General features: G+C 42.0%; 1 protein-coding gene across 5 annotated transcripts in view; it reads right to left on the bottom strand.

Annotated features, from left to right (window-relative positions):
* hectd1 (HECT domain containing 1) overlaps positions 1-26,318 on the bottom strand; it is a 93,658-nt gene that overhangs the window by 25,919 nt on the left and 41,421 nt on the right. For 3 of the 5 annotated variants that reach the window (XM_086003403.1, XM_086003404.1, XM_086003406.1), the window contains exons 12-25: positions 24,489-24,659; positions 19,483-19,705; positions 17,174-17,437; positions 16,979-17,055; positions 14,427-14,561; positions 12,562-12,708; positions 12,382-12,476; positions 12,192-12,297; positions 11,484-11,618; positions 11,234-11,373; positions 9,448-9,771; positions 4,440-4,606; positions 3,898-4,074; positions 727-1,569 (exon numbers count right to left, since the gene is read on the bottom strand). In XM_086003403.1, the coding sequence (XP_085859529.1) occupies positions 727-1,569; positions 3,898-4,074; positions 4,440-4,606; positions 9,448-9,771; positions 11,234-11,373; positions 11,484-11,618; positions 12,192-12,297; positions 12,382-12,476; positions 12,562-12,708; positions 14,427-14,561; positions 16,979-17,055; positions 17,174-17,437; positions 19,483-19,705; positions 24,489-24,659 (3,004 nt within the window). The remainder of the gene's footprint in view (positions 1-726; positions 1,570-3,897; positions 4,075-4,439; positions 4,607-9,447; positions 9,772-11,233; positions 11,374-11,483; positions 11,619-12,191; positions 12,298-12,381; positions 12,477-12,561; positions 12,709-14,426; positions 14,562-16,978; positions 17,056-17,173; positions 17,438-19,482; positions 19,706-24,488; positions 24,660-26,318) is intronic. The other 2 variants (XM_086003405.1, XM_086003407.1) reach the window with 1 other exon arrangement.

The raw sequence follows: 26,318 nt of genomic DNA, 5'->3' as shown, positions 1-26,318 counted from the left end.
CAAAGTAAATGGCTTAAATTCTCTGCCTTCTAACAATTCAAGGCTGTACCAATATGGATCAAGAATAAGAAAAAACGTACAAAGCAAAAAACTGCTTTGAGCAAGAATTTAAATGTTTCTTCTTTTTAATAGCATTTTCATTGGTCAAACAAACCAAGTACTCTTAATGTTGTTGCTGGATATTAAGTAGCAAACTCAAAAAAATACTGGCATTGTAACCGTAAGAGGAAGCAGCCCTGAAGATAAAGTACATGCCTTTCTAGTTGTTGGTACCATATATCGTACTTTAAATGTCAAAGAAAACAGTTAGTCTCCCTAAAAAGTATTTGAGAAACAGTAGAAGTCAAGGAGGAAATTGGAAAATGGAGGGGGGGGGGGGGGGGGTGGGGCGGCACACGGGGAGAAATCAAATCGTAGTCAAGAAATAGGTCCAACTTGCAAGGGCAGAAGTGCTCAAAAGGAGGGCTCAGATTTGGGTTCTGGGCGAGGTGGTGGCAACAGGAATTTGGAAGCAGAATATTTTCAGGATATTGTGGATCACAATTAAATCTTTTCAATAAAATACAGAATATTTCAATTGTCAAAGTTCTTCATGGTAGAAAACATAGCAAAACGCATGGCCAAAACAGTTTCTCAACACAAAGGTTTTCTCAACTTACATCACCGGAATCTCATTAGTGAGCTTCTACACCAATGCAAATATACAAAATAAACTGAATCACTTACTTGCAGTACTCATTACATTGCGTCCCAGAGTATTAGTGTTGTTATCACTGCTACTGCGGCTTAAATTCATGTTATTGGTGGCATTGGTGCGTGCAATATTTGCAACTCGCCGTACAAAGGATTCCATAAGGCTGGAGGCTTCCCTTGAAGATAGATTGGGTACACTGGCGCTTGAGCTCATGGGTGCCCCTGCAGCCAACAGTGAGCTTACTGAAAGTCTGTTACTTGCTGAAGAACTAAGCGGGCGCTGTGATGCTGCTTCCTTGTTTGACGATTCAGCTACTGAACTCACATCTGGGGAGCTCACACTAACAATACCCATTGATATTGCCCCAGATTCTCCAGAATTACGCATCGAGGCCTCAGGACCAGACTTCCTGTCCACATTTTCACTTGCTGTGTCTGCAGTCAAGGTGCTGGTACTGGCACTAGAAGTTGATCCTGTTCCTCCCTGGGGCAAAATATCAGTAGCAGAAAGGACAACAATAGGTTCGTGACTGTCAGTACCAGAAGCAGTTGTCTGTTCCAATACGCTTTCAGATCTGCGATCCATTTTAGATGAACTCAAGCTTATATCGCTGCTACTAGCCACACTACACACAGAACTGCTGCTTCCTTTTCGACTGGAGGAGCCCGGCGCAGTAGCCGCCATCTTGTCTGGGCAGTTGTTTTTCACCAAGCTGCTCCATGCCTGCGCTGTGCCTGAAACAGTGGATGAAACAGGTTTGGGTGATGGCGCTGAATCAGGGTCGTACCCTGGTGCAAGCTTGAGGTCAAACTTTCCTTCTGCGCCCATACGGTAAGAGTTAGAGCCACCAGCATCCCAGGTGACATCAATCCAGCCTGGAAAGGGACAGGAGTTCATCAGACCCAGCAGAAAGCAGACAGCAGCTATTTGGACAGCAGCTTCACCCGGTGGGACCAGACTATTGCACATGTATAGTAGTTCAATATTACTTTACTAGGAATAGACACATTATTTTCAGAGGAATTAATTCGCACTTTTAGTAGCTAACTTCACACCTATTTTCTGTTGAAGTTTTTACGGTCTGATGATTAGTTAAAATATATGACAGTATATTTGCCAATAGTATATTATTATTCAGCACAAGGGAGCCACATTCAGCACAAAGGAACTCAAATTAGTTCTGTGTAGTGTGTGTTCATTACAAAAAGTATCAATGACTGATAGTTTAATAGATTCCAGACAATACTGCTGCTGTTTAACATGTGTGTCAGAATTCATAACAAAATTATAGTCTGGTCCCAGTGAAGCAGTGCAAGAAGGAAAATTGAGTAACAGAGAGATGAGGAAATGTATTGCAAATGCCAAGCTGAAAGCCACATAGAAGAGAGTAATACTTGGCAGAAATGCTCTTGAATTCCATTCAGTTAAATAAAAGGACTCTTAATTGGTAATGCTGATGTGCTGTCTAAAAGACCAAAATAACAATGCACACCTGACCTGAAACGCTCCAACTGACAACTAGCGCAGGGCAGTTAGTTTCAATTCTGAAAGTGCACGTTAAAAAGTCTTCCCTGCTGGCTGTGAACTAAGTTTGAGCAGCATCCATCCAATTCATATTGGGCATGGGGATACAGCACAAAACTGCCCCATATTCAGCAGCAATTGGCAATCGCTTCAGATAGGCCACAGTATGGCTGGTGTGAAAAATGTTACACTGACATAGTAGGGAATGTCCTTCTGAGGTTGGGGCTGAAGCACATTGTTGGGACAGAGCAGAGGGAGCTTTACTCTGCATCTGACTGCTATACCTTACGTGGGAGTGCTTGATGCCGACACACTAGTAGTGGGCAACGGGAAAAGCTCTACTCCCCAGCATCAACACCTTTCAGCTTAATGAGCACAAAAATTTAAATAGGGCAAAAATTGTTCATCCAGCTCCAATCACTTCTCTCATTTTCCTTGCAGTACTACCCTACTCTAACCAACCTTTTAATACCATAAGCCTTGATTTTCCCAACAATTCTTTTGAAGAATCTCATTAAATGCCTTCGGAATATCCATATACATGTCCTTTACAGTTACACTCGTGTGATTTGGTCAAAAAATTCAATTAGTCAAGCACAGCCTGCCCCATAAAGTTAATCCTGACTGACCTGATTAGCCCATGTGCTTCAAATTGTTAATCAATTTCATCCTGTACTATGAACTCCAAATGTCTAATCTGCCTATAATTTCCTGACTTAACCCTTTCTTGAACATAGGAATAACATTTGCTACCCTCCGATCCAGCAGTATTTTGGAAAATTATGGTTACTGTCTCTGCTATTTAGACTTCCATGAAATGTTTTTAAATACACTTTCCTTCTAAATAATTATCTCCGGTTATGGCTCATCCACATCTTCCTTAGGTATTCCTACAATCCTACTTTCACCGTACTCCGTGAAAACTGAGGTGAAATACCTAATCACCTTCACCATTTCCTCACTCTCCAGCATAGGATTCAAGAGTCAAATTCAAAATTTCTTCTCTTGATTTACCAAAATCACAAAGTAGGACAAAAGAACAGCTATATTGGCATTGAAAACATATGTCACCAAAACTGGTTGCTTTAAAAAAGTCTTCAGTTAATAAGCTTGTTATGATAAAACTAGGTAAAAAGTGCTAAAGATGACTTTCAAACTTTTTAACAAGCCAGCTGAGAGGGTCAGTGTGGAGAGGTATCAAGGAAAAGTAATAAACAGCTTAATACCAGTGATTCCCCACACAGCATGTTTGCTCTCAGCTGGCCTGTATGGTGAAGTAGGACATACATCAACTAAGTTGCATCCAAGCTGCTCAATTGTTCTGTGCAAATTGCAGTAATTTATGACCATTTCATTTAAGAGTATTTTGGATTCTACCATTGGGTATTAATAATATTAATTAGTTCAGGTTGGAATGAAACCTAGTGTTGTGAAATAGGATAGACTGCAAAAGAGCAGCTCACAGGCAGGGTGGTGAAAAATGTTGCCAATGTAGATGTATTTCAAACCTAGAATCTTGAATTTACATTTCACAAAAACCTGGGATCTTGTTTTAGTCACATGACAAAAATTCCAAAATGAAGAATCCAGGTTTTCAATTAAAAAACACTACATACCAGTAAGCACCACTATTACTGCATTTAGTGCTGTAAGGATAAAAACAAATCTTACTGGTTTACCATTATGCAGTTCTCCTGTGATAGTGCCCTCGCCTGGTGGATTGCCATCTTGATCTCTCCATTTCCAGTCAATGCCTCTAACTACACGTGCACCTGGCACCATGTACTTCAGAACCTGAGAACGCACCAGGCGTCTCTGTCTCCTTAGGTTGGCTTCTGCTTCCTTAGCTGCTTTTCCTATTAAGGAAACATAACAAAATATTAAAATCATACCTTCTTTCTTGGAGTAGGTAGAGAGAAAAAAATGGAGGAGGATGCAATTAACAGTATAAAATAATTTTACTTAAATTATGTACTGTATTAGGATTACTATTGTTACTATGGTATGGAACAAAAACATTTAATCTAGGTTTTTACAAATAATTGCCTATCAGCAGCAGGTACAATATTAACCAGTGATTTGGCTCAATATGGCAGTTTTATTAAAGGAGTTAGTTGGAGGATGAAATGAATAAAAAAGTACATCTATCTGTTAATTTTGTAAACAGTAATGCAGTATTTTAAACCATTTTATAATAATAACTTAACAACAATTTTCTTACCTAATTGGTCTTCGCACACACCGGAGACTGTCCCATACAGTTCAAAACCAGAGAGGGAGAGGTAGTGAGTCTGCCCACTAGCATTTTTACCCATCTGTTTAATCCGAATATGTCGCCACCCCTGTTTCTCATCCTTTGGAGGATCCAGAGGCCATGTTGCCGTGGATCTAAAACATAATTTTTATTTGAATTCTTGACAAAAATTATCTTGAGACTCATTTAATCAGCCCAAAGCAAAGTGACAACCTGTTCTGTTTTCACAAATGTTCGAGTCTTTCAATCACATTTTTATGAATATATCTAAAAATGTACTGTAAATTCTGTATCAAGCCAGGGAAGTATCAAAAAAAATCACTCAATGCTATTTTAGAATTAAAGCCAATACAAAACTAGACCCAAAATTATAATGCAGAAACTAAACACCCATACAATTTTATGCCAGAACTCAATGGTGACCCATCAACATTGGAGAGAATGGTTTCCATTCCGTCACTCAACACGTAGCCTTATTGAAATCAACAGCCAGCAACAACTTGCATTTATATAGTAAAACGTCCCAAATGTTTCACAAAGGCATAATCAGGCACAAATGGATACCAAGCCAAAGAAGGAGATAATAGGAGGGGTGACCAAAAGCTTGCTCTAAGAGATGGGTTTTAAGGAGGGTATTAAAGGAGAGGAGGAGGTAGAGGTGTTCGGGTTTAGGGCAGTAATTCCAAAGTGTGGGGCCCAGATGGCTGAAGGCACTGCTGCCAATGGTGGAGTGAAGGGAGGGATGTACCACAGGCCAGAGTTGGAGGAATGGAGAGCTCTGCAGGGGCTGTAGGAGGTTACAGAAATGGGGAAGAACAAGGCTGTGAAAGAAGTTAAACACGAGAATGAGAATTGTATATTGGACAAATTGGAGGACTGGGAACCAACGTAGGTCAGCAAGGACAGGAGCGATGGGTGAACGGGACTTGGTGCAGATAGGATACGGACAGCAGAATTTTGAATGAACTGAGGTTTACAGCATACAGGACGGGAAACCAGCCAGGACAGCCTTGGAATAGCCGCATCTGGAGGTAACAAGAGCATGGATGAGAGTTTCAGCAGCAGATGGGGTGAGGCAGGGACAGAGGTGAGAAATGTTACGGAAGTGGAAATAGGAAGTCTTTATGATGGAGAGGATATAGAATCAGAAATTCAGCTCGGGGTCAAATAGGATGCTAAGGTTGCTAACAGTTTGGCTCAGTCTGAGACAGTGGCTGGGGAGGAGGATGAAATCAGTGGCAAAGCTGCGGAGTTTGTGGCGGAAGTCAAAGATGATGGCTTCGGCATTGCCAATGTTTAACTTGAATAATTTGCAGCTCATCCGGGACTGGACATTGGACAACTAATCTAACAGCACAAAGACAGCAAAGGGGTTGAGAGGGGTGATTGAGAAGTAGAGCTGATTGCTGACGGCATGCATACTGAACCTGACCCCATATCTTTAGATGATAGCCAGAAGGGTCAGCATATAGATGGGAAAGAGGACAGGATCAAGGAATGATCCTTGAGGTACTCCAGAGGTAACAGTGCAGAGGCAGGAAGAGAAGCCATTGTTGGAGATGCTCTGGCTATGATCAGACAGGCAAGAATGAAACCAAGCGAGGGCAGAGCCAATGAGCTGGACAACAGAGGACAGACGTTGGAGGAGGATGATGTGCCAAAGGCTGCAGGGAGCTCGAGAAGGGAGGGGGGAGGGAAAATATACCATGATCACAGTCATAGGAAATGTGGAAAGAAATAAATTTATGGGTTCAAGTTCACAAGATTCAGGCAGAAATTCCGGTCCCTACGGGTGTGTATGCGCTGTGTACTCACCCATAGGGCCAACGGAAATGCCGGTTTTAAGCATGCACTGCACATGCGCTGGAAACCGGCATTTCCGGTCTGTCAAGAAAGCTCTTGACAGATCCTCCTGCTGCCCTGGAGCAGGGCCTCTGCGGGGAGGGGGGGGGGGGATGAGTTCCGTTTTTTGGAGACCCTCCGCCCGCAGAAAACACTTACAATTCTTGCGCCTGGTAAAAGCAGGCGCAAGGCCTGCTTTTACAAGGATAAGAGTTGAAAAAAGTACTAATTTTTTTTTCCCCCCCACTGATTTATCATTTAAAAATACTTTTAAAGAAAGGTAAGTTTATTTTTAGCCCCGTTAAAAATTTATTTTTTGAAAAAAATAATTAAAGTTAAGTATTTTAAACAAAAATTTTATGTAATTTAATTAAAGTCATTTTAAAAATGTGATTTAAAAAAAAAAAATTTATTTAAAGTTTTACTATGTTTTTGGGGGCAATCTCTATTCATATATTTGACAGGTCTTCCTGTCAAATGTATGAATGGAGATTCCCTTTTCTGATTGGCTCCCCATGGCCCACTTGATCCCAGGGACGCTGCGAACTGCCTGAGCCTCTGGGATACGTGGGCCCTGTGCAGCGGCAGTTTGGAGAGGCCCATCAATGGAACTCTGCATCTCCCGGGAGCCCTCCGGTCCAGGCGCAGATTTTTCCCGTGGGAGGCCTACGAACGGAATTTCTGGGCCATTAAGAACAGTATCTCAAGTGTCTAGGCCATAAAACCTAATGGAATATTGAGTTTTATGCCAAAAGGTATAGAATATAGAAGTCAAGATGAAATGGTAAATCTATATAAATACTTAACTGGAGGAAAGCCAATTTCAGTGGGTTGATAATGGATCTGGCCTGGGTAAATTGGAATCAAAGATTGGCAGGCAAAACTGTAATCGAACAATGGGCTGCCTTTAAAGAAGAGATGGTTCGGGTACAGTCGAGGTACATTCCCATGAGGAGGAAAGGTAGGGCAATCAAAGTCAGAGCTCCCTGGATGACGAAAGTGATAGAGAGTAAGATGAAGCAGAAAAAGGGTGCATGTGACAGATGTCAGGTTGAGAATACAAACGAGAACCAGGCTGAAAATAGAAAGTTCAGAGGGGAAGTGAAAAAGGAAATAAGAGGGGCAAAGAGAGAGTATGAGAATAGCGAACATAAAAAGGAATCAAAGTCTTCTATAGGCAGCTAAATAGTAAACTGGTAGTAAGAGGAGGGGTGGGGCCAATGAGGGACCAAAAAGGAGATCTCCGCATGGAGGCAGAGGGCATGGCTGAGGTACTAAACGAGTATTTTGCATCTGTCTTTACCAAGGAAGAAGATGCTGCCAAAGTCATAGCGAAAGAGGAGGTAGCTGAGATACTGGATGGGCTAAAAATTGAGAGAAGGTACGAAAAAGGCTGGCTTGTACTTAAAGTAGATAAGTCACCAGGACCGGATGGGATGCATCCTCGGATGCTGAGGTGGAAATTACTGGCCATAATCTTCCAATCCTCCTTAGAAAAGGGGGTGGTGCCAGAGGACTGGACAATTGCAAATGTTAATGTTCAAGAAAGGGTGCAAGGATAAACCCAGCAACTACAGGTCAGTCAGTTTAACCTCAGCAGTGGAGAAGCTTTTAGAAACAATAATCTGAAACAAAATTAACAATCACTTGGGCAAGTGAGGATTAATTAAGGAAAGCCAGCATGTATTTGTTAAAAGCAAATCACGTTTAACTAACTTGATTGAGTTTTTTGATGAGGTAACAGAGAGGTTTGACGAGGGCAATGCGGTTGATGTGGTGTACATGGACTTCCAAAAGGGTACAATCCTAGAGGGGGTGCATGAACAGAGAGACTTGGGGGCACGTGCAGAAATTGTTGAAGGTGGCAGGGCAGGTTGAGAAAGCGGTTAAAAAAGCATATGGGATCCTGGGCTTCATAAATAGAGGCATAGAGTACAAAATCAAGGAAGTTATGAACCACCTTTATAAAACATTGGTCCGATCTTAACTGGAGTACTGTGTCCAATTTTGGGCACTGCACTTTAGGAAGGATGTGAAGGCCTTAGAGAGGATGCAGAAAAGGTTTACAAGAATGGTTCCAGGGTTGAGGTACTTCAGTTATGTGGATAGACTGGAGAAGCTGGGGTTGTTCTCCTTAGAGCAGAGAAGGTTGAGAGAAGATTTGTTAGAGGTGTTCAAAATCATGAGGGTCTGGACAGAGTAGAAACAGAGAAACTGTTCCCATTGGCACAAGGGTTGAGAACCAGTGGACACAGATTTAAGTTGATTGGCAGAAGAACCAAAGGCGACATGAGGAAAAACTTTTTTTTTTTTTTTTTTTAAACGCAGCGAGTGGTTAGGATCTGGAATGCACTGCCAGAGAGGGTGATGGAAGCAGATTCAATCACGGTTTTCAAAAGGGAACTGGATAAGTACCGGAAGGAAATTTTTTTGCAGGGCTACAGGGAAAGGGCAGGAGAGTGGGACTAGCCGAAGTGCTCTTGCAGAAAGTTGGCACAGGCTTGATGGGCCAAATTGCCTCCCTTCTATGCTGTACCATTCTATGATTCTAACCTTCGTAAGTCCACAGTGGAAGAAGTACTGTGTGCAGTTTTGGGCTCCACACTATATGAAAGATGTTAAAAAAATAGAAAGGATACAGCGCAGATTCACTAGCACGCTGGTATGAGTAAATACAATACGAAGAAAGACTTGCAAAGTTGGTGTGGTGGGGAGGAGGGTATTAAGGGGCAATTTGATAGAGGTGTTTGAAATTATGAAAGGACAGGAGAGAGCAGATAGAAGCAGACTGTTCCAATGATGAGGGTTCTACAATAATGGACACAGATACAAGATTGAATGCTAGAAATTTAGGAGACACTTTTTTTTAATAAAGCAGAGGGTGGTTAAGCTTGAGAATGTACTAACAGAGTTATCGATTGAAACAGAGACAATGTCAAAATTTAATAGGTTTGATAGGCAGTTGAAAGAAAGGGAAATAAAAGGGGTATGTAAACTGAGTGGGGTTTGGACTGCTGCTCATGCTGAGGATAAACACTAACAGACAGTTGGGAACTGCAAATCCCACATTATACATGATTTATATATTAAAACAGTGATTTAGTGTAATTTTATCCTAATCCTGCTGACTCACCCTGGCTCATTCAAGCTGCAGTCATCCACATGGGTGTATAGGGTTGTCCAGTTTTGTCCATCTTTGGAAACTTGAAAAACCCAGTTCCTCAGGGCAGACCGACCATAACCACGTGCATGCCGCAAAGTGTAGGCCGATGGGATCACCCAAAGCCCAAGATCAATAGCAAACCAAGCATTCTTATCGTCATTTGTGTGGCAATTAAGGGCGGAGCTATCACGACTCAAAATGTCTTCCAATCGTCCATATGGTAAATTCCTCCCCTCTGAAGATGTTACAACCACCAAGCCGTAAGCTGCAGGATTCACCCACTCGTATGCAGTTCTGCAATTCAACAATGAACATAAGAATTCTTTAATGAAAAACAAATTCAACAAATATCCTAAAATTATGGTTGTATTACTGACAGGACATTAATCTATTCCCATTACCTATATTACTTAAGTTGTGTTAACTCTGATTCTTAAAATGATTGTACCATAGTTGAGTTAATACACTTAAAATAGAGTGCCGTAATTTCTCTTTAAAATATGGCTTTTCAGCCCATTTAAATAGCTTCGCTCAAAAGCATAAGTACAGGAAACTCTTTAGTATCTGGCACCGACGGGACCGGGATGGTGACAGTTGATTAAAAATTCCGGATGACGGAGAGGGTTATCTACCGAGGCTATTTTTAAACAAACAAAAATAAAAAAATCAAGAAATGTGCAGTATACAGTAATTGGGTACTCGCCTACAGAATGTTGTGTTAAATAGATGGTGGAAGATGCTTGATTAAGTACAGTACTGCCAGTTGAGGGTAATCCATAACTCTTTAATTACTTAACAGTAAAACAAAACTTATACAGTAAATGACTGCATACAGTACTGTAGTTGACTGTACACTTATTCCAAGAGACTACCGGTAGCACGGGAGACACACAGAAAAATGGCGGATCAGAAGAGACTACCGGCAGCGCGGGAGAGTCAGACTCCTGTTATTGAGGTGTTCGGACTTCTGACAGCGCCAAGAAGCCGAGTAGTGGCAGTTTGGAGAACTACCCCCACTAACTAACTCGGCTACCACGGGAGACTCGGACTCGGCAACATTTCCGGTTATTGAGGTGTTGTTTTTGGAGTATGAATTTTGCCGGTTAATAGAGAATTCCGGATATTTAGGTGCCGTTTAAACGAGAGTTTCCTATGCTATATACGTCACAGGGCAGTTGCAGCAAATTATAAAGCGTACCATGAGCCAACCTTTCCATTGACCGATATAATTTTAATCAGTTGTAAATCACAACTTGGAGGTGGTTTTTAAACTGTGCTACACTTGAGTTACTGTTATACTATGGTGCAAAACTGAAAAGGTGCAAAACTATCTCAAGGAGCTCTCAGAAGAGTAGCCCGAAGTCTGGTACACAACCTGCCTATTATACACCATACAGGAGTTTGACAGGGTTGGGGGGGGGGGGGGGGGGGGGGAATGTGGAATCATGTTGACAATGTCTTGAAATCAAAACATCTTCAAAAATAATCTTCTGTTGGGGAAAAAAGATCAAGTGCTACAAAATGTTTGAACTGCTCCATACAAAAATATTCAATGAGGAGCAAACCTTCCCCAAGTAACCAACTGATGACATTTTGGAACATGCTATTCCAAGAACTGAATCTACCTACACAGCCTATATATACACACACACACACACATATTGTTCTATATATATCTCACACACAGCTGGTTTTTCTTTTGGGAATTACATACAAAATTACCTCAAATTCAAAAAATATTAATTTTCAAACTTACTTTGCATTTGTCCCAATCCAGTATATTATCCCATTTTCATCAAAGTTATGCTGGTGCCGGAAGGTAAATGTTTGTCCTTCACGTAATTTACGCACAAATACAAAGGTTGATCTGTCGAAGTCATACCACTGTTTTGCCACCTGAACCAAAAAAAGTTAGAATTAAAATGTCACATATTCACTCATTCTTTCAATATCCTTATGAACCGTAAAATGTTAAATTTTTGAAATAGTTACATCACATTGTTTACCATTTTAAGAAGATACTGCTCTAAGGATTCAACAGTAGCCAACGGTTCCATTTTGAGCATTCTTCCAGTTCTATCTATCAATGATGTCTCCCCAGGAGCACGTTCTAATCTAAACCTCAGTCTTCTTGTCAGGATCTTGAAGGGAGGAAAAACAGTCTGTAAACAGATTGGTAGAATTTCACCTGAACTTCAAAGTCATAGTAAGCTGCAACATATCGCCACATCACCGCTTTTAAATTTTATTTAAAATATGAAATTTGTTTGAACAGTAATGGCTAATATCAGGTGGGAGTTTGGGGCGAAAGAGAATTCTGAATGACTTGGAGTATATCTGTGAGGTATATGAATTGACAAGTAGTCATGGACTGCTTCAGCTTCCTTACACTGTCCAGCTTAACAGTTTTTCCAACTACTTTACACTTAAAGCCACATGCTACAACAAAGGATTGGAGATGCTTCCACAAAAGTTGGCTTGCACAGAATAAATGTTAGTTCCTTTGCATTGAAGAACAAAATAAATTCTCAGTAGTACAAGTAGACTGACGGGAACTTCTCAGCATCAAATATAAACTAATATATCAAATATACACAGCAATTGATAAATAAGAAGGGCAGCTTCCATATACTTCATGTACTGTACAGATAAAATCAACTGGAAACTACAGGAAATCAAAATCAGACATAAGCATCAAACATTCTCTCTCATACCTGTAAGTTATATGAAGAGCCAGGGGTATCGTACAAATGAAGAGGCAGCCTCTCAATAGATTCCAACACTGCTATTAGCTTTCGAACAAGGGCAACAGCTGGCCGACTAAAAATAAAAAATACATGTTACAAAACTGAAAGGAATTGTTTTTAAAAATGCACTTCAAAATGTAAGAAAAGCCCCACCCACCTTTCTTCATCTTCATTTTCACTGAATGCCGTTTTGAAGACATTTATTCGCTCGATCAGTTGACTACAATCTTGTTTCACATCTAATTCCACATTCTAGAGTGAAAGAAAATGAGTGAATATTGCAAACTACAAGGCTGATCAAAAATAAAGAAGTGCTCTTTGACAATATCATACGAACATTGTTGAGGACAGTAAGAAGTGCTTGCACCAGCCCACTGCTGCACATCTCATAGGGCGAGATTGTATTTTCATCCTTTAGTAGTACAATCAAGTTCTCCAGGGCAGTTTTCATTAAATCTCTCCATGTAGCTTCCCCGTCCACACCCTGCAACACAAAAAGCATTATCATCTTCATCTCTGAATTTTATCATTCAGCAGATTCCTTCTCAAGTATCGATCAGTGGCATCTTAGTCCAGATTTTTCACTTGGGCAAACCCCCAAGTGTAAAAGAGAAGCATGATTTCCACTTGCCTGCCGAGAAATGTGCTGACATGCCGGAGTTTCCAAGGTCGGACAAATTTTCAGAATGACGAGCTCCTGGTGTCACAAACACCAGTTTGAGTGTGCGCGCGGGCAGTAACCTGCATGCTTCTACAGGATTTAAAGGCCTTCAGCAGCTTAGAAGAGGTATCACACCAAAAAGACACGTTTGCAGCAATTCTGAAAACTCATCCACAGAAAGGTGTCTGTTAGATCTGCAGGCCGCAAGAGACACGCAGGCTCATCAAGAGGCTGCGGCAGTGCTTTTGAATGAAGTTAACCAAAAACATTACGTGGATCCTGCAATGTTGTCCCACAAGTGCAGCACAGCAGTGGCCAGGACAATCATTGCCAACTCGGCTATTACCGTGCCAGGTCGGGTGAGGTAAAATGGCCCAGCTGCACTTTCCAAATATTCACAATCACTTTACCCCCACTGTGATGAAGTGCTTCAGCTGCCTACCATAAATGGACATGAGGCAGCCTGCGTTCCTTCACACACCCCCCCCAGTCTTAACTTTCATGTATTCCTTCACACATCCTTACATGCTCTCACCCCACTAAAAGCCTCGCATGGTATGTAACTTGCTTTGCTCATACACCAGCCATCACACATTATGCCAACAATTGGGTTTGACTGTATCTCTTAACAACCAGAGATCATTCTCACTTAAAAAAAAAAGGAATGCAGCCCACAACAGCAGAGCGATTGGCTACAAGTGGCTGATCCTCTTCCACACTGTGCCTTCGCTCCCCTATGATGAGGGAGTTATGGAATGTCAGAGCAAGAAGGCAATAGAGGGAATTGGAGGTGGAGAAGCAGGAGCCAGCTGGAGGTTCCTCAGGACATTCTGCTTCTCTCATCCTATCATACCCATAATACCATTCAGCAAACTAAATCAAGAACCCCGCCTTGCTCCTTCTATTGAAAGTGGCATGTGAATTCAGCTCCTCAGCAACCTCTCTTCCTCCAGGTATGCCCAAGGGAGAACTAGCAGGTGCATCCTCCTCTAGTCTTGCCAGCACTTCAGAATACTCAACACCACTCACTCACACCATCCCCTCTACAGCAACAGGTCAGAGACAGCAACTTGGGGGCAGGGGAGAATTAGAAAGTGAGCAGAGGGGAGAAAATACTGGGTGTGGAACACAAGTTGGGTGAAATTGCTGATCGGAGGGTCAGGAGACTTCACCCATTAGCTGCAGATCTCATAGGCCCTGCTTTTAAAAAGATAAGTATGTGGAAATGGCATGTGACAGTGTGCAGTGGATGCCCAGCACTGTCATCTGATCGATGGTTTCCCAGTACCGCAGCCCACCCTCGATTGTGGGCAACTTTAGGGAGATGGGCATTGAAGCACCCATAACAGAAGCCCCAAAGGTAACATTTTACAAACATCTTCACAAAATTTTACAACTGTACTATTATTTGGGCTTCAATTAAAATGTTTCAAGAAGCGACAGTAATATTTAATTATCCAAAATTATATTTAGCAAAAATGCCAAGTAGGGCGATTTGGTTTATCTCAAGCTCATACAGACAGAAATGTCAATTTACTTACCTGTCTGTTAGCATGAAGCTCCCATGCAGACTCGAGTTGTGTAGCTATGTTTCGCAGTGTGACTACCACTCCTCGAGGCATACTTTCCACAGCCTTAAAATGATCGTCATACAAATCTCTGGCCATGGTTCGCACCTGCAAAAAAAGGTTTTAAATATTTTTTTAATTAAAAAAAAATATTTTCTAGGTGGTAAAAGAGAGGTGGTTCACTACTGAATTCCATTTTAATCTCAGTTGTGAGGCAGACTGCATAAAAAGAAAATCTAGCAATGCAGAGATTTTGACTGTCATGAGCCTGCTGGAGAATCTCCCTAACGAGCCTCCAAACCAGAAGAGACTCTCGTGGATATTCAGTGGGTTTATCACTGAAAACATTTCATAATGGAGATGTGGACTGGCCTTTGTCCCCCCCATTAAAATAAGGCCGATGCCAGTAGCAATTGGGTAAGTTTTAATATTTCCTTACAGTTGTCTTTTTTTCCCCCTATGTTCTATGGAGGGAAAACAAAGTAACTTTCATTGAAAGTATGTGCTCCCTCCTCTGAAAATGTCAAGAGCATTAAGAGTTTTGAGGGTTTAAGTGACTCCATCCACCCACAGAGGCTACAAAAGTCTCAGGTGCAATCCTCACTGCTGACTAAGTTCTCATTAGAGGCACTATAATTGGCCCCAGCAATCAATTCAATTCAATTCAAATGCTTTATTGGCATGAAAGTTTACAGGGAACCATATTGCCAAAGCTTACATAACAAAAAGTACAATCCTTAGTAGAGAAAAGAAAATGACTCAGGGCTCTGGCTCCTGACCACTATCCAGTGACCCCTGCTGGCAGTACACATGCATGAACAAGATCAAGTTCAGATATGATGGCCACTGTAATCAAATAGCCTGCCAAATAGTTAATCAAGGTGGAGGAAATAGGCTCAAGGAAAAATATAAAAACTCAAAACACTTGGTTCTCCACAACTAGACAGAACTTACTGAGCCCATTTTCTAACACAATAAAGCAATCATGTCATTCCACTGAACTATAAAATTACAGAACCATTTGAAGTAATGTGCTAAAACCAAAAATCATAGTAAAAAATGGCTATTGCCTGGCAATTTATGTTGGCATACAATGCAGAGGTTGTCAAAACAATTAAATTAAAAAACAACCTACAGTGTACAAAACATAAGTTAAACACTGTACACACACATTTTAATAGGCAGAAAAAAAATGATGTCTAGTTTGCACCCAAATGTCACTTCCCTCCATTATCCTTCAGTACCTGAAATTTCTCATGGCCAAATTAACATTTTAAACAAATAAAAACTTTCAACGGCCTCTGGTCCGTGTTCTTCTCAGTTAGAAAATGTGAATATTCTAATTAATGACAGTTGTAAGACAGAGACAGAAAGCGAGCACAGGCTAGAGACATAGATACAGAGTGCAAGAGCAACAGACAAACACACAAAGCAGGAAAGAGGATTGCATTACCACAACCTATGCACTGCTTTTCGCTGGCACTTGCTCCCAGCCAGATCTATGCCTCTAACCATGACCTATAACCTGCTTGAGGACCAGGTCATAGTCCTCCCAATACCTACTACCCATGGCCTGAAATCACCTGGCAATCTGCAACCCCAAAAGCAAACCCACAACACTTCCCAGATCCCTCCTCCAATCAGATCCCTCAGTAACAAGTACGAGATAGTTGTCACCTGAAAATGTGGCTGATTGGTGCCCCACACACACCTTTGCACCCAAAAGGGAAAAAAGAGACAGAAGGGCCAGGAAAGAAGTAAACAACAAAGAGAACGGGATAAAATAGCAAATGATAGAAGACAATAGAGCGAGAGAAGTATTGTTGACGACCTCAGTGATGTTGCGAGAGAGATAAGCAGAACAGGAGTGAGATCGAAAAAGAAACAGCAACACGAAGATGGCAATTAAGGGAGAGAACATACATTCCAATTTACAATGAGCAGTGCTACAGGAGGTCCATTTGTAGTCTCTATACATTAGCATGATCTGTATCTTGGCTCAACATATTTTAGTAAACACTCCCATACATACACATTTACACACACAATTTAAATACAAAATAAAAAAGTTTAAGTATCTAAGCTATAAATTGCTGCATTTTTCTCCCCTATTGACTTTAGGAAAGAACAAAGACCTAAAAAAAAATCAGCAACAACCAGTAAGTTTACAAATATCGGATTCTCAGCATTTACCATTAATCTCAAAGTATAATATATTCCCGAGTACAGTACCTCACACTTACAGCCACTAATTTGTGGAAAATGTATTATCCGTGTATATTAAGTATCCTCACTTACAGCATAATTTTAAGGGAAGCAGGGGAAATGTTTGTATTATACATATATATATACACACACATGTACGATGTTGACATTCTCAAGTCTCGACTTTTGTCTCCCTGAATAACATTGAACAAGGCAAGGGTTAACATACAGAAGCTGGTGCTGATCATAAATGGTTAGTATCTTTAATGTTAACACCGAAATATAACGGACACTATTTTGTTCCCAGAGTATAAACTCACCTTTTGTTTAGTTTTCTCCAGCTTTGATTTCAGCTTTCTTCCTCTTTTGCCAGTCCAGCCAGCTACAAATTCTGATCCTGCAAAACAAGAAGCAAGCTTTAAAGCAAACTATTCTTGTTCCAAGCTCAATATTTTAATAACATGTGACCAAACATGGTACTATAAAATAACCTACAAGTTTACTTGCATCCTTACCAAGCGATGTTTCTGCAGTAAATGAATGCTTGGTCCCCCTATTGGACTCGAACACAAATCCAGGCAGATCCTCCTTCAATATAGTGGCTTGTTGACCATCAGAATTGTGTATTGCAATTTCTCCTTCTTTTAAACAGGTAAGAGACCAGTTGCCTACAGTAAGTTTCGTTGGCCCAGGTGTAGTCAGAATGGGTTGGCTGGTAGTAGCTGGTTTGACTTGACTTCGAGCTCGTTGCAACTTTTCCAAGAACTCACTTCTGCTCTCTGTCAACATACAGATAGACAACATTATTTCACACAGCTATCAGAAATGCATTACAGCTACAAACAGCAATACTCCACTGTCAACAGCTGTTAAAAATATACTTTAACCCTTTGCACTATAAGCTCAAAAACAGGATTTTTAAAAAATTGTTTCTATCACTCAGTAGCAATCCTCCAGCAAAGATAATCCAACATATAGCTTCCTTTTCCTCTGGCAGGAGGCCTAAGATTTGGCAACGCAAATTATATGGATCATTTTGCAATACTGAATATGGCAACAGGTTTCCTTGTACAACATCAAAGGTTTTCTTGTCCTATGCATAACAATTCCTATTTGATCAAGCATTTTTTTTTTATCACTAGTTTGATTCAATGTTGTGCATAAGGCTCTCAAAACACACTGTTCCACAGAACTGTGGGATATGGCTCATGTCTTCAAGTCCCCACTCGTTTGCAATTTAAAAGGGAAGTACAGAAAAGAAGCAAGGCGCTTTCCCACAGAAAGGGGAGGAAAAAGAAACAGAAGTCACCTAAAACTCATTTTATGCCTCCTGGAGACTGCTACAAAGATAGGATTGGGAGAAGTCTGGGATAAACTTGCTTGTTGGCTATAGTGTGAGGTCCAGAAGACCTACAGCTAATCGGAGGAAACATGCACACACACTCAGCCTAATTTTTCTTGCTATCCTTCTTCTAAAGATAGCAACTCATGCTAGGATATCCTTCCACTGACATTGATTTTTTTTAAATTTTCTTATGGGATGTGGACATCATTGGCAAGGCCAGCATTTATTGTCCATCCCTAATTGCCCGCGAGAAGGTGGTGGTGAGCCGCCTTCTTGAACCGCTGCAGTCCGTGTGGTGAAGGTACTCCCACAGTGCTGGTAGGTAGGGAGTTCCAGGATTTTGACCCAGCGACGATGAAGGATCGGCGATATACTTCTAAGTCAGGATGATGTGTGACTTGGAGGGGAACTTGCAAGTGGTGGTGTTCCCATGCACCTGCTGCCCTTGTCCTTCTAGGTGGAAGAAGTCACGGGCTTGGGAGGTGCTGCCGAAGAAGTCTTGGTGAGTTGCTGCAGTGCATCTTGTAGATGGTATACACTGCAGCCATGGTACACCGGTGGTGGAGGGAGTGAATGTTTAAGGTGGTGGATGGGGTGTCAATCAAGCGGGCTGCTTTGTCCTGGATGGTGTCGAGCTTCCTGAGTGTTGTTGGAGCTGCACTCATCCAGACAAGTGGAGATATTCCATCACACTCCTGACTTGTGCCTTGTAGATAGTGGAAAGGCTTTGGGGAGTCAGGAGGTGAGACACTCACCACAGAATACCTAGCCACTGATCTGCTCTTGTTGCCACAGTATTTATGTGGCTGGTCCAGTTAAGTTTCTGGTCAATGGTGACCCCCCCAGGATGTTGATGGTGGGGGATTCGGCGATGGTAATGCCGTTGAATGTCAAGGGGAGGTGGTTAGATTCTCGCTTGTTGGAGATAGTCATTGTCTGGCACTTCTGTGCCGCGAATGTTATCCGTCACTTATCAGCCCAAGCCTGAACGTCGTCCAGGTCTTGTTGCATGCGGGCATGGACTGCTTCATTATATGAGAAAGTTATGAGTGGCGCTGAATACTGTGCAGTCATCAGCGAACATCCCCATTTCTGACCTTATGTGGCTGGTCCAGTTAAGTTTCTGGTCAATGGTGACCCCCAGGGTCCTCTTCATGCCATTCTTCATGTTTAAGCTTAAGCATGCAGCTATTCTATCACAAGGGCCACAAGCAATACCAATCCCATGCACATATATGCACTTTCAGCTGGGCCACTGGGCAACAATCAGAAGCTGAAGCCGTGGCTTAATTTCCCCTCCCTATCCTAGAAACACAAACCAAATGTAGCACACCACTCTGCCACTACCGAGAGCAACAGCAGAGACTAGGAATCTAACTTGGGACTTTCTTGACCTGCGCAAAATCACAAAATGCATGTGCTCACGAAGCCATCAGGGAATCTATACAGTTCAACATATAATGGACACACACACTTTACCTGAGCTGTCAGAACCACCTTCTGGGCTTCCACTAGAATACATGGTGGCTAATTTCCCATCTAAGATGAATCGAAACCATCCATTACTACCATTTGACAACTCTAAGGCAGCTGCATCACTCCAGATGTATAAGCAATCTCTTCCCCTGATGACAGACCAATCTCTCCAATGGTATGGCTTGCCTTGCTGAATTTCTTTAGCATCCTCTTGAGGCTCATCATCCTAAACAGAAAATATAGTCAGTTACAACAGTTAATCTGTATTTACTTGGAGTCTTAAAGTCCCAGATGCCATTAAGAAATATACTGACCAATTTTCTGTTCAGTGACAGCAGCGCATGTTCCAAATTAGTTTGTCTACATGGTTTCAACCAGTTTAAATGCAGAATAAACCAAATTACTATATTATACACTTTTGCAGCCAATTTTTATTTCAAAATACAGTAGCTTTTAGTAACATGAATTAAGACCTTCAGTGTTAATTCGCGTTACTAAAAACTACTGTATGATCAATGTTCCCAAAGTTTTCACCCATCACTGTTGTTGGATAAAGTCAAGTTTCTCACTTGGTACCATTAACGATGGTATACAGAGACACTTTCATTGAGTTAGCTTCCCCCAAAATAAGACAGGCATTTTCAGCTGCACAATGGGTTACAATACAATTTCAGATTTCCAGCATCGACAGCATTTTGCTTTTGTTTTAGTGTTTCAATACAGTTCTTTTCACTCTGGAATTGGGGCACCTATACAAGAAATGTTCCTCCATGTAGTGGTTATTATAGCAAAGAAATATTGCCATTGTCCAGATTCTAGCAGATAAAAGTCAACAGAAGTCCCAATATTAAAAGTCAACAATGCTTGCTGGTTGCATATGACATTCTGCATGTATGTTACCCTTCCTTCTCTTGATAGTATTGTTACTGACGAAATAGTTTCAACTATAGGCTGGTTAAGTAGCTGCTTAGATCTATCCTTATTTATCATAAAGAGGTGGCCCACCTAGAGATGAAAAACTATCGGAGAAGTGGGATTTTACCTGTCTTTAAAGTTTTAGAACTAGGAAAGTTGAATACATCTGCAACAGCCACAGCTGAAATATGCTTAGAACTACTTTGTGCCCATAAAAACAGGACATCCTTGACTTATGTTCCTAGCTATGATTGAGTATTTCAGATCAAAAATTAGATGAGCTTTTCCAATCAAATGAGCTGCACATTAGTCCGAGTTGAGTCATGGTTGCTCATCTCGATGATTCTTTTACCAAAGAAAGAGACCGTCGCTGCGTCTTTCCTCTCCCGGTACACAGAGTACGATGGCATTGGGGGGGGGGGGGGGGGGGGGGGACACTGGAGTGGATCCCGGAGCAAAAGGACCCCAGGTAATGGCACGCGATTATAGTTCAGGTCCTGCAAAGCCTCGGGCTCCCATACGGAGCACACTAAATCAAGAACATCTCTCGTATCGAAGGCCCCATAGACTCGAGCCGCTTTGCCAAACAACCATGTAGACTTTCAGTACAACATGTAATCGATTAATCAATCATTTCATTCATTTAGTAACAGAAGATTTCACTATTTTACACGACATTTTGTGTAGTTAAGGTAATATCTGAGCCGTGGTTCAGTTGGTAGCACCCTCGCCTCAGAGTCAGAAGGTTGTGGGACTTGAGCACAAAAATCCAGGCTGACACTCCAGTGCAGTACGGAGGGAGTGCTGCACTGTCAGACCTGCCGTCTTTCAGACGAGACGTTAAACTGAGGCCCCATCTGCTCTCTCAGGTGGACGTAAAAGATCCTATGGCACTATTTCGAAGAGGATCAAGGGAATTATCCCCAGTGTCCAAGCCAATATTTATCCCTGAGGCATACAGCCTCAGAGACATGGACCACGTACAGCAGGCACCTCAAAGCACTGGAGAGGTACCACCAACGCTGCCTCCGCAAGATCCTGCAAATCCATTGGCAGGATAGGCGCACCAACGTCAGTGTTCTTGCTCAGGCCAACATCGAAGTTCTGACCATGCTCAATCAGCTCCGATGGACGATTCACATTGTCCGCATGCCCGATACGAGACTCCCAAAACAAGCGCTCTACTCGGAGCTCCGGCACGGCAAGAGAGCCCCAGGTGGGCAGAGGAAACGCTTCAAGGACACCCTCAAAACCTCCTTGAAAAAGTGTAACATCCCCACCGACACCTGGGAATCCCTGGCCCAAGACCGCACAAAGTGGAGGAGAAGCATCCGGGAAGGTGCCGAACACCGAGTCTCTTCGCCGGGAGCAAGCGGAAGCCAAGCACAGGCAGCACAAGGAGCGCACGTCAACCCAAGCACCTCACCCACCCGCCTCTTCAACCACCGTCTGCCCCACCTGTGACAGAGACTGCAGGTCCTGCATTGGACTCATCAGTCACCTGCAAGCTCATTTTTAATGTGGAACCAAGTCATCCTCGGTTCCGAGGGACTGCCTAAGAAGAGAGAAGAGATTTAATCGCTCAATCAACATCACAAACAAAAACACACTAGGAATTGGCCTGTTTCAAATTTACCAATTTAAAATTTTGCTCTCATCAGTGACTGTTAAGTGGGGTTATTAATTCTTGCACATCTACTTACTCGTTTTATTATCCCACTTAATTAGCATAGTGGAGGCATAACTAAATGTACCCGGGTATATTGGACATTGCATTCACTTTAAAAAAAATATTTAAGCCTTTTCCCTATGCCATGAACAATAAGTTTATTGTCATGACTGGAAGAGGATTGCAGAGATTTATGTCGTTGGCCAGTCCCAGTAATAAATAGCACTCGAGGAAGAAATGTGTATTATAATGGTGCATGACTGGTGCCCATTCTCAAGTGAAAGTCTGCAAACTCTGTAGGCGTCTTGGCTTTTCTCAGGAGCGATAATGAAGAAGCCCAATTGGATGGCTGATCTTGGGCGCAATTTGCAGTATAAATCATTTTCCGAGTCACCCAATTATTTCTCAGCGAGCTTTCAAAAGGCATCGAAGTAGCATTTTCATGTGCAATTTTTGAAGCTTGTATAAATGATTTCATCCTTGATTGCGCCTTATACCTTTATTTATAATTGCCAGTGAAAGCAGAATTGATCTCTCATTTTCCACTAAGAATAATCAGACCCTGCACTTTTCAATGTGGCTTGTAAACCTGTATTTTTATTTATTTATGGATTTGTTCATGGGATGTGGGCATCGCTGGCAGTTATTGCCCATCCCTAATTGCCCTCGAGAAGGTGGTGGTGAGCCTGTGTTGTAGCTTCACCAGGTTGGCATCTCATTTTTAGGAACACCTGGTGCTGCTCCTGGCATGCTCTTCTACACTCCTCATTGAACCAGGGTTGGTCGCCTGGCTTGACGGTAATGGCAGAGTGAGGAATATACCAGGCCATGAGGTTAAAGATTGTGGCGGAATACAATTCTGCTGCTGCTGATGGCCCACAGCGCCTCATGGTTGCCCAGTTTTGAGCTGCTAGATCTGTTTTGAATCTACCCATTTAGCACGGTGGTAGTGCCACACAACACAATGGAGAGTGTCCTCAATGTGAAGACGGGACTTCGTCTCCACAAGGACTGTGCGGTGCTCATCCCAACTAATACAGTCGTGGACAGATACATCTGCGTCAGGTAGATAGGCGAGAACAAAGTTTTTCCCTCGTGTTGGTTGTCTCGCCACCTGCTGTAGGCCCAGTCTGGCAGTCATGTCCTTCAGGACTTGGCCAGCTCGGTCAGTAGTGGCGCTGCCGAGCCACTCTGATTTTTGACATTGAAGTCCCCCCACACCCAGTGTACATTCCGTGCTCTTGCTACACTCCATGCTTCTTCCAAGTGGTGTTCAACATGGAAGAATACTGATTCAACAGCGGAGGGATGGCAGTAGGTTTCCTTGTCCATGTTTGACCTGATGCCATGAGGCTTCATGGGTTTCGGAGTCAATGTTGAGGACTCCCAAAGCCACTCCATCCCAACTGCCTACCACTGTACAGCCACCCTTGGTGGTGGGACAGGACATACCCAGGGATGGTGATGGGAAGACTCTGGGACATTGGCTCATTTCAGAGGGCAGTTAAGAATCAATCACATTGCTGTGGGTCTGGATTCACATGTAGGCCAGGAGAACAGATTTCCTTCCCTAAAAGACATTCATGAACCAGATGGGTTTTTACAACAATTCAGTAGTTTGATGGTCACCATTACTTGATACTAACTTTTTATTCCAAATTTGTTTAATTAACTGAACTTAAATTGCCCAGCTGTCGTGGTGGGATTTGAACTCATGTCCAGGCTTCTGAATTACAAGTCCAGTAAAATAACCACAATAACCCGTCTTTATACAATAAATGCCATAACAAATGTTAATGGTAGCCGTTGTCAACACAATTCATTGTGTGTGTGCAGCCCTCAACAGCTCACCAAGACTTAATTGGCCCTCCAGCCCAAATAATTGCCCACCCGTTTTAGATGAACCTCTAGGCTGAGGCAGTAACTCCCAATAAAGGAGTTGCTCTGGACATGAGCAGCCTCATAACCTGCACCACTGGAGCTGCTCCAGATGGAAATAGAGACCCAAAATCTCAGTGTACAGGAGAGTAAAAAATAACCTGGAGAATAAAACAAGTTAAACATTATCAGTAGAGTACATAAACAATTATGTCCACGGTCTAATGATGGGCTAAATTCAAGGTCATTTATCACTTAAGATATTTCTAAAGGTATTTTGGCTTGTACTATTTTTTCCTTAGCAGAGATATCGGTTGTTGCTATATGCAACTTTTCTGGAACTGAGCGGCTATCATGTGAATTCTGCATGGTCTTGAAATACAGAACTTGTAGATTACCAGAAAGAAATTACAGGTACTACTGTAGTGAGAAACAAAACTCATGTTCAAGCTGGGCATTACTCATGTATTGTGGTTGTTATTTAGGGATGGTGATATTGCAACAGTAAATTGAGTGAAATTCATTTTGGGTATGAAAATCTGATCACCTTATCAGGCTTGCAATCCTCTTCATTTTCATCATCTGAAGATGGTCCTGCCAAGGTTGACACTTTGTTGATTACCCCAAGCCTTGCAAGTTGGTCCAGAAATAGGTCACCTCCTTTGTCTACCAGATCTCTTATGATCTGCAAAGCCAGTAAATGACCATCATCATCATCCTACACCAAAAGGAACAATGGAAAAACAGAGTATTTTTTTTAGAAGGTCGGAGTCCAGGAAATGTTGGTATTCAGAGGGATTTGGAAGTTCTTGTACACGAATCACTGAAAGTTAACATGCAGGTACAGCAAGCAATTAGGAAGGCAAATGGTACGTTAACCTTTACTGCAAGGGGGTTAGAGTATAAGAGTAAGGAAGTCTTGCTGCAATTGTACAGGGCTTGGTGAGACCACACCTGGAGTACTGTGCACAGTTTTGGTCTCCTTACCCAAGGAAGGATATACTTGCCTTAGAGGCGGTGCAACAAAGGTTCACTAGATTGGTTCCTAGGATGAGAGGGTTGTCCTATGAGGAGAGATGGAGTAGAATGGGCCTATACTCTCTGGAGTTTAGAAGAATGAGAGGTGATCTTATTGAAACATATAAAATTCTTATAGGGCTTGCCAGGGTAGATGCTGAAATAACAACAGAAAATGCTGGAAAAACTCAGCAGGCCAGGCAACATCCGTGGAGAGAGAAATAGAGTCAACGTTTCAGGTCGAAACCCTTCATCAGGACTGAAAAAACACAGGAAATGAAACCGATTAAAAGGCCAGTTTGGGGGCTGGGAAATGGGGATGAAAGGAGAAAAGAGAAGTGAAGAGACATTAAGAGGTATTCAAAATGAGACGAGATGGTGATAGGACTAGTAAAGAGACAGAAGACAGCTCTAGATTAGGTGTGAAATGCACTGGCAGAATGAGAGACAGTTGCCATGTGGGAGAGAAAAAAAAGGGTGGGGGGGGGGGGCATAAAACAAAGGCGTGGATAAAAAATATGTAAAAATATAATGGAGGCCGAGGTTATGATCTGAAATTGTTGAACTCGATATCGAGTCCGGAAGGCTGTAAAGTGCCTAATCGGAAGATGCGGAGAGGCTGTTTCTACTGGCTGAAGAGTATAGAATCAGGGGTCACAGACTCAGGATAAGAGGTCGGCCATTTAGGGCTGAGATGAGAAACTTGTTGTGAATCTTTGGAATTCTCTACCTCGGGGCTGTGGAGGCTCAGTCGATGAGTATATTCAAGACTGAGATCGATAGATTTTTGGGCACTAAGGGGATCAAGGGATGTGGGGACAGGGCAGGAAAGTAAAATTGATGTACAAGTTCAGATTCTGCAGGCGCAAACCAAGGCACGACTACTCTATCACAGGATGTCAAACAATGCCTTCATCCATCACATTTCTAACCATAGTTACTTTTAAGTATCAAGCTTCATTCTTTGTTTTTGTATTACTGATATGTCTCCTAGAACACCAATATTCTACAAGTACCATGCAAGTACCAAAGCCAACAATTGTTTTGTGTTACATTTTTAAAGATCCATTTGTCATACCATGACAATGAAGCAATGCAATCAAAGATGACAAAATAAAATGGCAATCCACACTGATTTTTATAATAAAACTTTTTAGAAAAATTTTAACTGGGCTATCCTTAAAACCTCAAACTGACATTTTAAAAACAATAATTTGTTTCTCAAAACTATGGTTCTCAAAATATGGTAGAGCAGCAGAGTATCCTGCACTTCAACTTCCTACCATTATGTAAAGTTTTCCAACTACAGGAAACTTTCTGATATCCGGCACTGACGGGACCGAGCTGGTGCCGTACCATC

Source organism: Somniosus microcephalus, chromosome 12 (assembly GCF_052327205.1).
Source record: "Somniosus microcephalus isolate GS21.2 chromosome 12, FLI_Smic_1.0, whole genome shotgun sequence".
In the NCBI taxonomy this organism is placed as follows: Eukaryota; Metazoa; Chordata; class Chondrichthyes; order Squaliformes; family Somniosidae; genus Somniosus; species Somniosus microcephalus.
Note: the sequence above shows the minus strand (reverse complement) of the source record. Positions and strands in the feature narration are given on the sequence as shown.